The sequence below is a fragment of the Oreochromis niloticus genome, linkage group LG12 (assembly GCF_001858045.2).
Source record: "Oreochromis niloticus isolate F11D_XX linkage group LG12, O_niloticus_UMD_NMBU, whole genome shotgun sequence".
In the NCBI taxonomy this organism is placed as follows: Eukaryota; Metazoa; Chordata; class Actinopteri; order Cichliformes; family Cichlidae; genus Oreochromis; species Oreochromis niloticus.
Window position 1 is genome coordinate 27,954,550 of NC_031977.2, and position 17,169 is coordinate 27,971,718.

Sequence of the window (17,169 nt, forward strand, 5' to 3'; positions counted from 1 at the left end):
AAAATGGCATTGGAGCAGTAATATGTTAAACACTAGATTTGCACACATGGATGCCTTTAATGACTTTAATGCTTAATTGACGCCGTATATGTATATATGTATTAAACAGTGTACAGGGTTGCATGACCTAAAATTTGTTTTACTAGCCTTCTGCTGTGGGATTTCGGTGTAGACGCATACATGCATGCAATATCAGCTTTCTGCCTTTCGGCCTTCTGAACTCTGGATGCATAAATATGTACAATAACAAAAAAAATCTTTTCAGTCTTTCTCTGTTTTCTTTTGTACCACACTTTTTATATCACAGCAGATATCAAGATGAACAGCGTGAGACTTTTACAGTGACAAATAACTACTGAACATTGATCGTGATGGTCTTTGATGGTTAAGTGCAACTTCATTGCTCTGACTAAACCAATGCAATTGTTTCTCTGTTGCATTTGTGCAAATACATACACGGAGGAATGAAACTCAATGATTGTACAATGATTGCATAATGACATGGGAATAGGGTCTGGATCAAATAACATTTGTTAATGGGGATATTGGGTACCTTGCTGATTAAAAGGCCAATTACTCCATTAACTATTCGTCCTTTTAACTAAATGACTCATATGTCAATAAATGGGATGCCTTTAATGCATTTTTGGGCCATTTGGTGGTTTGCTTTTAACAAAGCATATGCTTGGTTTGGCCCAAATGTGTCAATATGTGCCTAGCTTTGTAAGTGTGTGCCATGTATTTAATCTAGCCAAAGGGCTATAGGCTGATTAAATGACTGCTTTGAATTTAAAACAGTGTCCTGTTGCTTTGGGTATAGAAGAAATTCTATCATGTCTTAGTGTGTTAACATCATTCAGTTTAATGTATTCAAACTCTGAAAGTCATGGATGGCTAGCCCTCATTTGCAATCATGTGACATGATTTAGTTTTTCCATTTTTACAGGTAAAGACACCAGACATAGTCTGTTTTCTTTATACTGATAAAATTGTTCCTTCAAAATAAAAGAACAAGTAGATTTGCTGCAGAACCCTTTCTTACCCTTCTAGTAAAATGGACTGTAGTATATGATGCATTTATTTCCCAAAAATAGAAATTTAAATTCTTTAAGGGCAGTAGCAGAAGGAACGGGGTGGGGGATGGGGGTGGCTGGGACTTATGCCAAAGAGTTTGCAAGACTGTGGTTAGAGGTCAAAAAAAGTGCAAACGGATGAAAAGAGTTGTATATGTTCCAAAAATGTCCCCCAAATAAGAATTTGACAATTGAAGAAATGATAGGGTAGATATGTTCTCATTTATATGTGTGTTTTTAAGCATGTGTTAATATCTTTGTGTTAATTGTTTGTCTGTATTTTCATTTTGATGGAAAGAAATTCCGGCATTTTATGTGCGAGTGTGTTTAAAAAGGAGAGAGATGGAAAGAGAGTGGGTGAAGATCAGCAGAGGAGAAGTAAGAGTCAGAAAGAGAAATGCTTACAAACCCATATTGTAAGTTGGAATTGAATTTATACAGAAGAGCAAAATGCTGAAATTTTTTACTGTGTCAACTATTTTGCTCTTTGTGTGTGTGTGTGTGTTACTGATGGGTGGTCTCGCTCTAGTTGCTTCACTTGAAGTTGCACATTCTCACACGCATGCATGCATGGCTAAACTTTGCTGAGGAGGGAGGCTGTTCCCTAGACTTTATTTTTTCTTTGTAACATGCACATACAAACATATTTGTCAGTGCATAGGTTTAAGTGTACACACACACAAACACACAGTCTCTTGCTCCCTCGTGCTAAATCTGTGTGTATATGTGTACATGAGTGAGACTCTTATGCATAAACAGACACACATACCCATGCACAGGTGTTGTCAGGGACCTACATGAACTCCCACAAAAATGCATTCATTCATACATACAAATACTTGACACATTTACCACCCATACACACACACTTCCTCTGAGCTTATCTCAGTGCAGTGTGCAGCGGCCTTTGAAGGCAGTAGGGGAGCCAGTTGTTGACGAGCCACTTAATAATTCCCATGGACAGGCATGAAATTCTTTCCTTTTCTTTCTCTGGCTCTTTTTCTGTCTCCTTTACAGTTGCTCTAATATTCCTCTTCCTGTTATGATTTATCTGCTAATTTTCACATTCTCTATATTCTGAAATTTTGTTCTCATTTATTCATTTTTCTGTTTTCTCTATTTTTGCATCTTTTTGGTTTTTGTTCTGACAAAATTTCTTTTGCAAAATGTTGGCTCTATATTTTTGTTGTCAAAAACACAGTGTGTCCAACAGTGCTGTTTCATATTGCAGATTGCATAATGACCAGGTAAGGGTTGGTTTTTTTTTTTCAGTTCGAGGTCTTTCTTCCCCGTACACGCTCTGAAACGATACCTTCAATCTCTCCCTCTGTTTCTGCAGAGAGGAAATCCAATGAGTAAGGCTCTTTTTTTGCTGACACATTTTTAGGTTTAGTTTAAGTTTGGTGGTATGTAATGGTGACTATATATGTTATGACATGTCCTTATACTCTCAAAAAGAAGGAAAAGCTTTAGCCTTATCCTGCCAATTCTATTTCTTTCAATAGCTTTTATACAGACCAAGAGGAATTTCACAAAACCTTATCACTCCAGTCAGTTTAAGACACTAATTGCAGATTGCCGAAGCAGCAATAGTTTCCATGTCATAAAAACACATATTCATGAATAGAACAAAGACTATAAGATATTTGCATAATGCAGAGCTAGCTTAGCTCGCCCTCAAACAAAGAATGAGTATTCTCACTTTAACTCATAATTTCTGTTTCTGCTATGCTAAAAATACAGGTGAAAATTCAAACACCTCCTCGTACACTGGAACTGAAGACTCGGTGGATTTGTTTCATTTATGATGGCAATAGGAAAATCCTTAGAATTAGCATATTGCACAGCCAGTGAGACTAAAGTTAGCATGAGCTTTAATTGTATAGATACAGGACAGAGGTTTGTCAAAATGTTAATGCTCAGGGAAAATCAAACTCAGGTCAGTTTGATACTGTATATATCAAGGTATTAAATCATTTCAAAAATCTTGAAATTTGAAAGTCACTAGTAAAATATAGTTAAATAAAAAGTAAAGCACTTTTCTTTCTCTGAAATAACATAATGCTTTATAAGGTATCAACTACCTAAAATACCCATTAAAATGTCTGTTTGGAAAGACTGGGAGTCAGCTATAGTTTTGGCCAACTTGTGCCAGATTTTCTGTGACTTCTTATTTCCCAAGATGTCAACTTCTTAACTATCCAAGTAAGGTAAAGTTTAAAAACATCAAATATTTTTGCAGGATAATGTGAATAACTGGCTTTACTTCTATACAATAGCTGGATATTCTTCTTGCACACCCTACAAGATGCACAATAATCAAAGACATAATTGTGACTGTGCCACATCAAATAACTGTATCATCGCCTTGCTCTAAGTTTAACTGTTTCATCATCATTCAAATGTTGGCAAGTCCCATTTTTGTGCCTATAGAATAAAAAGCAGAGATATAAACGTAGTATTTATGGCACTACTGTGGCGAGTGCCTCAGGATACTGCACACATTTCATCATACATATATAGACATACAGAAAAACAGACACATTATCTACTGTTCTGGTTATTTTATAAAGCCCATCTGCTGCTTCTTCCACCTCAGGGCAGATAAAGAATATTATTGCTGGTTACCTGTGCGTAAACAGAGTGTTTTTATTAAATGGGATTGTGTGTGGATCAGAAGTCCTATTTGTGTGTGTGTGTGTGTGTGTGTGTGTGTGTGTGTGTGTGTCTGTGTGTCTGTGTGTGAGTTTGTGACATCTTATTCTACTTATTTAGTTGTACTTATTTTCGATACAGTACACAGAATTTGCCTCTGAGCTTGTAGCTGTTTCTGGGTAATGTTGTTCCTTTGTAGTGAATAAAATGGCCTAAACTAAATATCAGAGATTTATTCTCTGTTGCTTCTTCATCTTCTCTGGTGGCATCGTGTATGTTGAGCTTAATTCCACTGGTGTCAAATTACAGACACATATACATACTTCCCATCCAGACACAGGGGTACAGAACAGTACTCTGTAATCAGGCTTGTGTGTGTGTGTGTGTGTGTGTGTGTGTGTGTGTGTTGGCGGTGATAAATGCCCCCTTGGAAACTCAATGCCAAATAATCAAGATTGACACTGGCACGCAGTGTTCTGAGGTGTGCATGTATGCTGGTTTGTTTGTGCTATTTTTGTTCGAAGGATTTAATCAAATGTAATCATGCTGATTACAATAATCACAAGGTTTATAATCACCTTTTCCCCCTCTCTCTCTCTTCCTTTAAAAACCCTCCATGGTCTCTACCCAGTGGTTCTTCCTCTTTCTCCTCCTGCATCTTTCACCATCATCAGTAAAGTCTTACTTTTCATGTACTTTGAGTATAGCATGTCAAAGTTTGGGTGGGAGTTTAGCCTGAAGCTCTGATAATGCCTGGTAGCTTATTATTAACACCGGCATAAATTTCAGGTTTCCCCAGCATATCATCTCAGTTGTCTAATTGAAAGACAGTGCTGTACTGTGTCTTATACTGTATATTAAAAGTAAATAAAAATAATATGGAAACACATGCACACATGTTAAATCCACACAGAAACCCCCAGATTCAAACCTTGGAGCTTCTTGCTGGAGACAGTGCTAGCTCTTTCATCTCAAGTTTCAACAAACTTATTTGAGAAAAATGACATTTGACTTAATTTAAAATTTGTAAATTTTAAAGTGTCGAATGATTTAATATATATATATATATATATATATATATATATATATATATAGTATTTAATCTAAATAATATACTGATTTGAGTTTTATTCCTGTATGTACCAACCACCAACTATTTCGACCTTCAGGGCCCATGAATTTTTTTTTCCTTCTCTCTACAGGACACAGAGATTGTGAATACAGCCATTCTAACCGGTCGACGTGTTGCAGTGCCAATCAAAGTGGTTACTGTGGAAAGCGATGGGCAGGTGAGGGAGGTGGATGACTCCATTACCTGCAGCTCAACCGATGTGGATGTGGTTAAGGTAAGCATTCAAAATAAGCACAGTGAAATGCTCATTGCTCATGTGTAAATTATAGAAATAGATTTATGTAATAAACTTCACAAAAGGTGACAACCTAATATACTCATGCATTTTAAGACACAAGGAACCAAGCATTTGTGTATTTGTGTGATATGGAATTGAACAAACACACATCTTGCTGCGTAAATTCTAGTATACCCATATACTCATATAAAACAGATAATACACAAGGAAAAAATCAAACTGTGAGGAGATAGATTGGAGATAATATATGCAAAGAAATCTATCTTCAATTATGACTGTAATCCAAAGTCTTTGAGGACTCGCGTTGTTCTTTTATAAAAGAGCACTACTGTGTTCAGCCTTTTCTTAAATCTTGTTTGATTGAATGGCAGTGATCAGATGCTGATACGGGATTCTTGCACTTATCTGCCTAAAATAATTTTTTTTGATTTAAAGGACAGTTTGATCATAAAAGGGAGCTGGCTAAACAGATATGAGTTTCCTAGTTGTGCTGCAATTACTAAGCTATGGTTACACGTAAGCCGTATCGCAGGGATAAATGGTTTCGTATGGGTTTCCATTTTTTCACCTTCAAGACATCAGGAAAAATGGTTTGCTTGCAGGTCGCATACATATAAGTATTCCAGACCTTCACATCTGTTGATTAAAAATTGCCAGGCGGAACATTCTTATAAATAAGGTTTCCCTTCAGATTTGGTGTTATTTACCAAAGCACAATCTTAAAAAAAAGAAGGAAAAAACAAACACACCCATAGTTACTTGTTGGAATATTTCTTCTTTGCTGTTTCTGCATTGCTCTGATCTGAACTGTCCTACTTTCAGTGGAATAATTAAATTTTTTTAAAAACCACTCATTGAATATAATGCATCAGAATTAGAATACTTTATTGATCCCTAATGAAATTATTGTATATTTACATGTCTATCTTTTGTATGTGCACAAGGATTAAAAAAATGCCCTGACTCACTGAGGATATAGCATAAGGATATCTTGAACACACGTAACACAGTATGACTAACACCCAATTCACTTACTGCTTTCAATATTCATAAGACAACTAAAACTTTGATTAAATTACTATAACTTTCTTTAAAGAAATTTAGGCGGTTCTATAAGCACAAAAACCTATTTTTAGATTAAGTTCAGTTTTATTCATATAGCACCAAATCACAACAACAGTGACCTTGAGTGGCTTTATATTGTAAGGTAAAGACCCTACAGTTTCTGTCACACGTATCATGCTTTTTCTTTGACTCTGTAATAATTTAATACTTTCTGAGTAATGACTTCCACAACAGGGTCCAGGTAATCTGGAGCAGCTGTTAGAATGATAGTATGAGCGGCGTCCGTCTATGGCAATCATAAGCGGAATCATGTTCCGTTACACTTGGAATTGAACCTGGGATGGAAGGGCCAGCTTAAGCCTTAAGTGGCTTTTCCATACAAGCTGGATACACAACCACCACACTAATTAATAAACAAGTATTTCCTTTACAAAAACAAGCCAGTACCAGGGAATAAGGATTGATTCCTCTGGCACTACACTCCCTGTGCCCTCGGGGCCTAAAATGAAACACATCCTCGCTGTGACAGTTTCAATATGAAGCCAATTTCCTGCTACAAGCCGACAGGAGTGGTGCTGTTTAACTACAATCAATAACAACACAGGGAAAATGGAAAGTACTCATTCAAATAGATGTAATGTTAGTGTTTTGCTGTATGTGTGTGGTGGGTAGGTAGACCACATCTAGATGTTTACAGACAACCATATAGTACAAGCACAAATAAATATTTAAACTGCTATAACTGAGAAAGAAACACAACTCTGCATTTAAAAACAACAGACTGCTGTCCTATCTTGGTCTAGTTTCAGCTGGGGTCAAAGGGTTATCACTACAGCTTGACCACAGAAGGTCAAACTTTAAGGTCAAGATTAGTTTAATAATACTGTAACCATTTTACAAGGTCTTATTACAGGGCTTACTAGAACCAGCCGAGTCATAAACCAGCATCTAACCACACATGAAAACACAATATTTCGTTTTTATACTCCTGCTTTTGTGTGAATAACACTATCTACCTAACGGCAGGTAGGGACTGTTACCTTTGAACAGAGCTGTGTTAGTTATTTGTGTTTCCTGTAAACAAACAGCAAACCAGAGGCTCATCTTTCCCACTGTCAGAGAGAAATAAAGAATGTTTCAGAAAATGTTGATCATCAAGGCATTTCTCACCCACATTCAATGGAACCTTCAAAATTAGACAGTTTTCTCTATCACTTATGATTTATCTTGAAATAAAGCCGATGGCCATGGCAGCTTTTTGAAATGGGGCACAGTGCATTAGCAATTGAAGCTATGCTTGTCATAGCACTCTGGGAGTTGCCGCACACAAACTGTATGATACACACTTCTGGTGAAGCTTTTAAAATTCTTTTATAGGTTTGAAGCTTCTGCAGTAATAAAAGTCAGTGTAGCACTACATCAAACTTCTCCACTTTAACTTTATTCTTAATTTAGAAGAAGAAAGTATAAATTCTTAAGGGAGAAAATGTTTCTGTGTTTTTTTGGTCTTAGTTGGAGGCAATAAGCTCAGAAAGATTAGATTTCCATTTGGTTTTACATCAGATTCTATTAACTTACCTTTCTTATAATTACTTATTGTGGATAAATGTTTGCAGGGGGAATTGCACAGCACCCTTTACTGATTACCTGAATATATGGAAATGAATGTATGGGAATTACTTGGTGAACATATCCTGGCTGCAGTGTAATGCTGTTTCCCTTGAATTTAATGCATTTATCTTTGATAACAATAAAAAAAACCTGTGATGTACTACCTAGATAGTTTCCTCTTCAACCCTCCTCTTCCTTTCCCGCATTCTCTTTCAGTGTTAACTATCTTGTTAAGGTCTCTTCAGATGCCGTCACTTATGATGTGTGTACGTGTATGAGCTGCTGTTGTTGATACAGCAGTATGTGTAGGTCGGTGGTGTCAAAGCTAGTAGGGGACAAATAGGGGACAAGCGCACGCATACACACAAATTAGTACCATTATCCTGACCTCACGCAAAACAAGGAGGGGAAAGGAGGAAAGATGGGATGAAGAGTGGTGAGAAGATGACAAATGGATCAATGAGGAGAGGAAAGGAGAGTAGAGGATGAATGTGAATGTAGAGACCGCAAAAAAGGAAAGATGTTAGTAATGCAAAGGAAAGGAGAGGAAAACATGATAGCGATGAGTGGAAAAAGAAAGAGGCTTACGGATTTAAAACTTAAAAATGAAGACAACATCTATATCCATAAGAACAACTGGCTGCTAAATCAGGATCTGACAGTTATGTAAGCCAACTAAAAGCTCTAAAACCTGTTCTTTATATGATTAAGGCTTACAGTATTTCCAGAGATAGCATCACAGTGACAGACTAACTTAAAACGAATTTGTTACACTTACATGTTTTGTCTTAGAAAGGATACTAGAATAAAGTAGCCTGTAATAAAATAAAAGCAAGATGCATCCTAATTGTGCATTTAGTACAAGTAGAGAGGCAGAAACAGAAGAATGGTAAATGGTAAATGGCCTGTTTTTTTATAGCGCCTTTTTGGTCCCTAAGGACCCCAAAGCGCTTTACATATCCAGACATCCACCCATTCACACACACATTCACACACTGGTGATGGCAAGCTACATAGTAGCCACAGCCACCCTGGGGCGCACTGACAGAGGCAAGGCTGCCGAACACTGGCGCCACCGGGCCCTCTGACCACCACCAGTAGGCAACGGGTGAAGTGTCTTGCCCAAGGACACAACGACCGAGACTGTCCAAGCTGGGGCTCGAACTGGCAACCTTCCGATTACAAGGCGAACTCCCAACTCTTGAGCCACGAATAAGCTATTCTTATTTCTGTTAATGATAAGAGACAATAATGATTTGGGGCATCAAAAACACCCTGGCAGAAAACTATCAGACTTCCTTCCTGTATCCTTCCTATACCTCTCCTTGTTTTATATTCAGGTGCAGTGATAGCATTTAAGTTCACCTCCTTAAAAATTGTCCTTCTCTCTCCATTTTAAATTTGATGTGCACATCCATTGACAAGAATAGCTTTGACCTTCAGAAAACAGTATCCGATTGATGCCTGGTTTCTCTAAACTGTAATGAAGGACTTAAACTACAGGCTCCACTATACATAAAAAACAGTAACACATCATGTTTTCCCAGGCTTTACCATACTGAGGTAATAAAATAATAAACAATAAGCCACAGTGCAAAAGAAGACCACAATTGCAGATAAAACCTTACATAGTTGCATACAACTAATTAATTAGCAATTAGTTTGTGGAACAATTTTATATAATGGCATTACGTTTCAGATACATGCTAACTACAATGTGATGTGATCTACATGAAGAGTGAATGTAAATGTGAAATGATCGCTATTTTTGTTTCCAATGTTATATGCAGAAACAGTGTGTCAGCAATCTTTTAATGGTTTAACAAAAATGTACATACAGCACTCTTCCACAGACAGATGAATATATATGTATATGTATATGTGTGCACAGATGTGGGATCACGCAGATACATGTCAAAGTGTCCAGCTGGTTCATTAAACAGCACACAGATCAATTCTTAATTTGCTTTGTATCCATACTAATACATGCACCAACACACACACCCTAAATCTCCCTAAAACATGCATGCAGATATACGCACAAACACTCACACACAAACACACACACCTCCACCACTTCAGAGATTTGTCTTCAATCTCCATACGAACTAAATATTGTTCAAACCCACTAAGTTTGTTTGTGAGATTATTTCTGTGTGGACTGTTTGGGGTTTTTTTCCCTTATTTATGTATTTTTGTTTTGTTTTTTTATGCAACATGCGTATTCGTTCCTCAAATCATAATGTCATATTAAAGGCACATAGGTTGTTGGTGGCCTGGAGCACTGTTCACGTTAATAGTCGATCAAATTAAACCTGTACACTGAAAAATGACGCTTTAGTCACTGCAGGCATGGCCGGTGTTCCAGATTAACTGGTGTTGGATTGATTAGTGATGGTGAAAACAATGTGTTGTAGGAGTAGCTTTGCAGAAGTTGCAACTGACAGATGGGGAAATCAACATTGTGAATGTTTCATCTTTAAAATGCATTTCTTTTTAAACTTGACAAAACTGTTATTGCATTGATCAAAAACAAAAAAAAGTATTCACACTGCTTCAATTGTTCCACATTTTGTCATTTTACAGCCTTATTCCTAAATGGATTACCATATAGCCACTCTGCCACTCATGCCTGCTGGGTTGTCCTTCTTGAAGGTTCTCCTCTCATTACAGAGCAATGCTGGAGCTCTGTCAGAGTGATAATCAGGTTCTTGATCACCTCCCTGACTAAGGCCCTTCTACCCCAGTTGCTTAGATCAGCCGGGCAGCAAGCTGCAGGAAGAGTCCTCGTGATTCCAAACTTCTTCTATTTATGACTGATAGAGGTCACTGTGCTAATTGTGACCTTTAGTTTTTTCTGTGCCCTTCCCCAGATCTGAGCCTTGATACAATTCTGCCTTGAAGGTCTACAGACAATTCCTTGTCTGGCTCATGTTCATGGCTTTGTATATGCTCAAAAATGCACAGTCAACTTAGGAACCTGATATAATCATGTCCAATCATGTCAGAGTACTACAGGTGAACTCCAGTCCAGTTGTAGAAACATTTGACAGCTGATCTGTGGAAACAGGATGCCCCTGAGCTCAATTTTGATTGTCATGGCAAAGGCTGTGAATACTTGTCATATTTATATTTTTTATTTTTGATACATTTTTCAAGAATTTCAAGCAAATGTTTTTAGGTGAAAAATGAATTTAATCTCTTTTGGAATAACATGACAAAATGTGGAACAAGTGAAGCGCTGTGAATACTTTCTAGATGCACTAGATGCAGATGACAGAGATGATGCCTGTTTATAATTTCACCAAAGTTAATAAACTCTATGGTAAATCTTCTTGTTGCCATTATTATTCTTCCCACACATTTATATATGATTTGCAGATTGTCAGCCCTACAGCCAAAGCACACACTTTAGATTATTTGCACTTAGATGAAATAGATGCTAGTCAGCTCATGCTACACTGTAGGGGAAGTGTGGATGTGCCACACTGTATACAAAATATTAGAAACCTCTGCAAATGTTTTATATCCTGATCCTTTACAAATACACTATAAAATAATTAAATATATCACCATGTGTTTATTTTCAGTTTACTACATTTACAATGTTATTTAATGCTAATAGTTTAAGCTGGAGTACGCTTTAACTGGGAGAAAAGTAAGATTATATAAATAAAGTTTATTGTATTAAAATTATATTAAAATGCTAAAAGATGAACTTCCAGATGCTGTTGAACATAGGCAGTATAAAAGATGGACGTAGCTACAATGACATCATCTGTTGGTTTGTCCCATTTTGAAGCCTTGAGATCAGTGTTCCTGCATCACCATCTTGGTTGCAAGAAACCAGATGTGACGAGGAAGAGTGGGCCAGACTGTGAAATTGGTTGCTCACTGGCTGACCACTTGTGACTGACAAGTCAGCGAGCAACGAGCAATGCAAAATACCACACCCAGTCCTCCTTTTTGAAACAGGATATTCGAAAAAGATTTGATTTTCTTTATTCAATGTGAACCAAAAAGATTAACTAAGGTTTTGAACTCGGCAGGAAAGTGTTTACAGGGGTCCTAAAGGAGTCTGTTTTCACAAACATTTAGGACCACACTGGCTTCAGTTTTCTTACCAGGACACTATCTCAATGTTTTACACTGCTGTTAATAGATAAGTGTAAAGTTACACACCTTCTTTCCACAAGCAGAATTACAGATGCCTGTATTTAATACTGGTAAAAGGTGAAGCATTCAACATTCTTACGCATGTCGAAATAAAACTGATGATAAAACGTTGCATGATGTGGTCAAAAAAGTACAGGCTTTGAAGTGTACTAAAGATATAAAGTGAGAAGCAGCTCTTTGAAGGACATTTCTAACAGCTGTTTTGTCCAAAGCTAACTGAAACGCATTTCATATTAATATAATAGTAAAAAAAATAATAATACATTGAAAAAGGAAATTTATTTTAACTTCTATTAATCATTCTAATGAATATACTCAGCTTGAACACTTCGGTGACTTTGTCCTCATGACCGAACATAAAAATGAATATTATGCTAAAATTGAGACATAAATGATATGTTTATGGCTCTTTCATGTCTACATCTTTTACATCTGTTTATGTAATAAGCACTGGTGATGAATTTACCCATAGGATTCCCTTTGTTGTACATGTTATGTTGTTCCCTCTATTTATGTTGAAATCAGTTTGATGTTGGGAAGCTGTGTAGTGAAATAGGAAATGGTCAGTGTGAAGTGTATTAAACCCAATGAGACCATTGTAAGAAGTAGGAAGTAGAAATATTAGTGTTAAAGGTACCTGAAAACTCAACTTGCATATAATAACAAAGTTTTGTGCTTCATCACTTCCCACCTCTGTCTCTCAATCTAGGAAAAATTGGAATGATGATATTCCATGGGCAAGACAGACTTGTCTGTTAGGTGTTTGTCATCACATTTAGCACTCTGTTATCAATTGTTTTTCTCCCCATGCAGTGCATTCACTGTTTGCTTGCACTATTAATCAAACCTGTGAAATTATACACACAGAGTTTCAACAAAGCACAGTTCCTATTTAGGATTTATTGCATAGCAAAGCAATACTTCTTCATAAGAAATAATAGATTTTTAATATCGTGCTTCTGTTAAAAACATCACATATTGTTAAAAAATGTCATTTTGTTTTGTGACTACTTTTATAAAATCATCCTGAATATATTAAACTGATAATAAATCTGTCATGGCATTTTATTAATTGCATAATGATAGAGAGGTTGTGTCTGAAGAATTCTTCAGCTCAAATCTAGTCATAATGAAGGCAGGTGCAGATGTGTCACTGGCTGATCAGTCGGCCACAACAGTACCCTAGCATCGTGCAGAAAAAGTGCATGCTTTGGTTTTAGGGTTGAGAATCCTCAAATCACATTAAATAAATGGGAAGAATAATAATGGCAATAGAAACTTTTGCCAAACTTTTTTTTTTTTTTTTAAATTTGGTGGGATTATGAATAAGCATCAGTGCTGTTACCTATACTGTCTTTAGCAGTCTTATACTTCATTTGTGATAGTGTGATTATGTCTGTATGCATATACATTTGCCTATTTGGAAAGCCTGTGGAGAAAGTTTTTCAACCAAATGTGTGCGAATGTGCTGCCGTACAGCCTTCCAACTAAACGTTGCATGATGTATGGTGGTCAAACATTGACTGGTTGACAAGTGGACAGAAAAGGGAGCGGCAGTGGAGTTCATCAGGAATGGGTGTAGTGCCAAAAAACAAAAAAAAGATCAAACTAATTATAACAATAATTACAGTCTGAAAATTATAGAGGATGGCTGGACACTTTAAATTGCTTATAACTTCACTGTTCTCCACAGCTGTCCAATGGACCAACAGCAGCACAAATAATTGTAATCCACAGACCAGTTGTAGCATGTTTTTGACATTGCCCCAATCTGACAACAGATGTTCTGTGCACATAGGCAGGCAGTCCATAGCTACCCACATACTGCCAATGTGCTACCACCATTTAAGCATAATTTCCCCACCATGCATGGAATAATCTAAATTTGAAAGCTCTTTTATTTCACAAACAGGAATCTGTTGTCATGTTAAAATGTATTTTTTTAACATGAAACAGTCACAGTGTTTATATCCTGGTCACTAGTGGCTCCCGAAAGGTTCTCCTACAACACATGTCACCCTCACCAATTAATCTAACACCTGTTAATCTGGTGCACCGCTATGTTTACTGTTGCCTATGTATAAAAACACCTTTTTACACTTTTTAAAACATATATAATTAATGTTAACATGTAGCAATTAATGATCAAAACAGTGATCGGAGTCTACGCTGCGGGACTGTTTTGATCACGCGGACTGGGAAATGTTTCACGTGGCTGCTAAAGACATCGATGAGTACACAGACTCAGTCTGCGGATTTATCAGAAAATGCGTGGAAGATGTCATCCCATCCAGAACAGTTAAATCCTTCCCAAATCAAAAACCCTGGATTAACGGAGATGTTCGCACGGCGCTGGCGGCACGGAGCACCGCTTTTGCCTCCGTGAACACATCGGACTACAAACATGCACATTACCAACTCCGGAAGACGATCAAAGCAGCCAAACGTGAGTACAGGGACAGAGTGGAGCAACAGTTTGACAACCCTCGGAGTATGTGGCAGGGACTAAACACAATCACAGACTTTAGAGGGAAAACCAGCACACCGCAGACCACGGCTTCTCTGTGTGAGGATCTAAACGTATTCTACGCTAGATTCGACACAGCGAACACCATGAGACCGGACAGTGTGCGCACCGCGGATGACGTCAGCGCGCACACTGTGTCTGAGGAGGATGTGCGGAAGTGCTTCAGGAGGGTGAACGCACGCAAAGCTACTGGTCCGGACGGGATTCCCGGCCGCGTCCTCAAGTCATGCGCGGCTCAGCTGGCTGGAGTGTTTACACACATCTTCAACCTTTCCCTCTCTCTGTCTGTAGTCCCAGCCTGCTTCAAAATGGCCACCATCGTCCCTGTACCCAAATCCTCCACCATCTCCTCATTGAACGACTGGCGACCCGTAGCCCTGACCCCCATCGTGAGCAAATGCTTCGAGAAGCTGGTCAGGGACTTCATCTGCTCCGCACTACCCGACTCACTGGACCCTCTACAGTTCGCATACCGCCACAACAGGTCCACTGATGATGCCATAGCCCTGACACTCCATGCTGCCCTGTCACGCCTGGAGAAAAGAGACACGTATGTGAGAATGCTGTTTGTAGATTACAGCTCAGCATTCAACACTATCGTTCCCTCGAAGCTGGACAGGAAACTGCAGGATCTAGGACTGAGCAGCTCCCTCTGCAGCTGGATCCTTAACTTCCTGTCTGACAGACGCCAAGTGGTCAGACTGGGCAGCACCACCTCATCCCCCATCACACTGAACACTGGTGCTCCACAGGGGTGTGTACTGAGCCCTCTCCTGTACTCACTCTACACCTACGACTGCACGGCCACTAGAAACTCCAACATCATTGTGAAGTTTGCGGATGACACTACAGTGGTGGGTCTTATCACCAACGGTGATGAGACGGCCTGCAGGGAGGAGGTCAGCGCCCTGACCCACTGGTGTCAAGACAACCATCTCACCCTCAATGTCGCAAAGACAAAGGAGCTGATAGTGGACTTCCGGAGGTGCAGAGAAGTACACACCCCCATCACCATCAACGGCGCTGTGGAGAGAGTGAGCAGCTTCCGCTTCCTTGGTGTACATCTGGCTGAGGATCTCACATGGTCAGTACACATAAACAAAACAGTGAAGAAGGCGCAGCAGCGCCTCTTCTTTCTCAGGAGACTGAAAAGATTCGGCATGAGCCCCCGCATCCTCAGGACCTTCTATCGCTGTGCCATTGAGAGCATCCTCACTGGATGCATCACCACCTGGTATGGCAACAGCACCGCTTACAACCGCAAAGCTCTCCAGAGAGTAGTGCGGTGTGCTGAACGGATAATTGGAGGTGAGCTTCCCTCCCTCCAAGACATCTACAGGAAGCGGTGCCTGAGGAAAGCGGGGAGGATCATCAAGGACTCCAGTCACCCCAGTCATAAACTCTTCAGACTGCTTCCATCAGGAAGGAGGTTCTGCAGCATCCGGTCCCGTACCAGCAGACTGAGAGACAACTTTTTCCACCAGGCCATCAGACTGCTGAACACGTCATAGACACCTCACTTTCACTACTGGAACTTCAACATTATGCACTCCACACTGTACATTAATGCCACTGTTTTGCACATGTCCGACTACCAACCTCTGTATATTTTATATATCTTATTTATTGTCTACTCTATTTCATTTGTAAAATATGTATATACACACTCACTCACACACACACACACACACACACACACACGTAGAAAAACATATTTAGTATACACATCCAGTAATGCATATACTCTTATATATTGTACATATATTTATTACTTTCAGATTTAGTCATTCTTATATTTTTGCTTGTTTTAATTTTTGCACAACTCTGTTGCTTGAGAAGCTCGCACACAAGAATTTCACTCGCATGTACTGTACCAGTGTACCTGCACATGTGACGTGACAATAAAAGTGATTTGATTTGATTTGATTTCATTAATGACAAATAAAATATACCAGTTAGATATTTTATGAACTTTTTTGTTTGTAAGTCCTGCGCTTTGTGCTAGTGTTGCCTGCCATTAGCCAGTACATCTGAAACTTTTTTTTTGCAGTAGACAGAGCTTCAGGCTCAGGCCATTAGCAAACAAACTTGCTCTCTCTAAACCTTATGATTAGGAAGTGTAAAATCGCACTTTCCCTGTGATAAACAGTTTGATTACAAACTGTTTATCACAGGGAAAGTGCGATTTTTAGGACACTCAATCCTAACTTTACCCTGCATAACATTAGCTTATAACACATGTTGTCATTAGAGCCTCTTTTTTGTGTTCCTTGGATTTCCCTTTATAGAATTTTCAAAAATCTTATTATATTCCTGAATAATCAGAAATATTTTGATAGATTTCTTTTGTTTTTTTATTTTTTTATTTCTTTTGGGAAATACAGGAAAATAGAGGATTAAAATATATTGTCGTTTTCATTTCAGATGGGTTGGACATGAAACAATTTTCACTAATTTTGACCAAGCTGCTAACTTGGTCAAAGGCTCTAAATGCTTCAGTAGCCATTGACATTTTGCCATCACTGGCATGAAAAGAAAACCAGAATGAGGCTTTCGACGAGACAGTCAGAATAAAATCTTTCAGCAATAGAATTATAACAATAACATCAGGAGATCTTAGATACTGAACTATACAAATCAGACAAAATCTAACTAATAAATAGTAACTTGAGAAACTGGACTTCTATATGTT

The 17,169-nt window shown here is 38.3% G+C and overlaps 1 protein-coding gene across 1 annotated transcript in view; it reads left to right on the forward strand.

The window, feature by feature from the left end:
- The window catches only part of si:dkey-215k6.1 (transmembrane protein 132C), a 265,444-nt gene that overhangs the window by 212,572 nt on the left and 35,703 nt on the right, over positions 1-17,169 (forward strand). Inside the window, 1 exon segment of the mRNA XM_019366062.2 lies at positions 4,931-5,074. Coding sequence (XP_019221607.1) covers positions 4,931-5,074 — 144 coding nt within the window.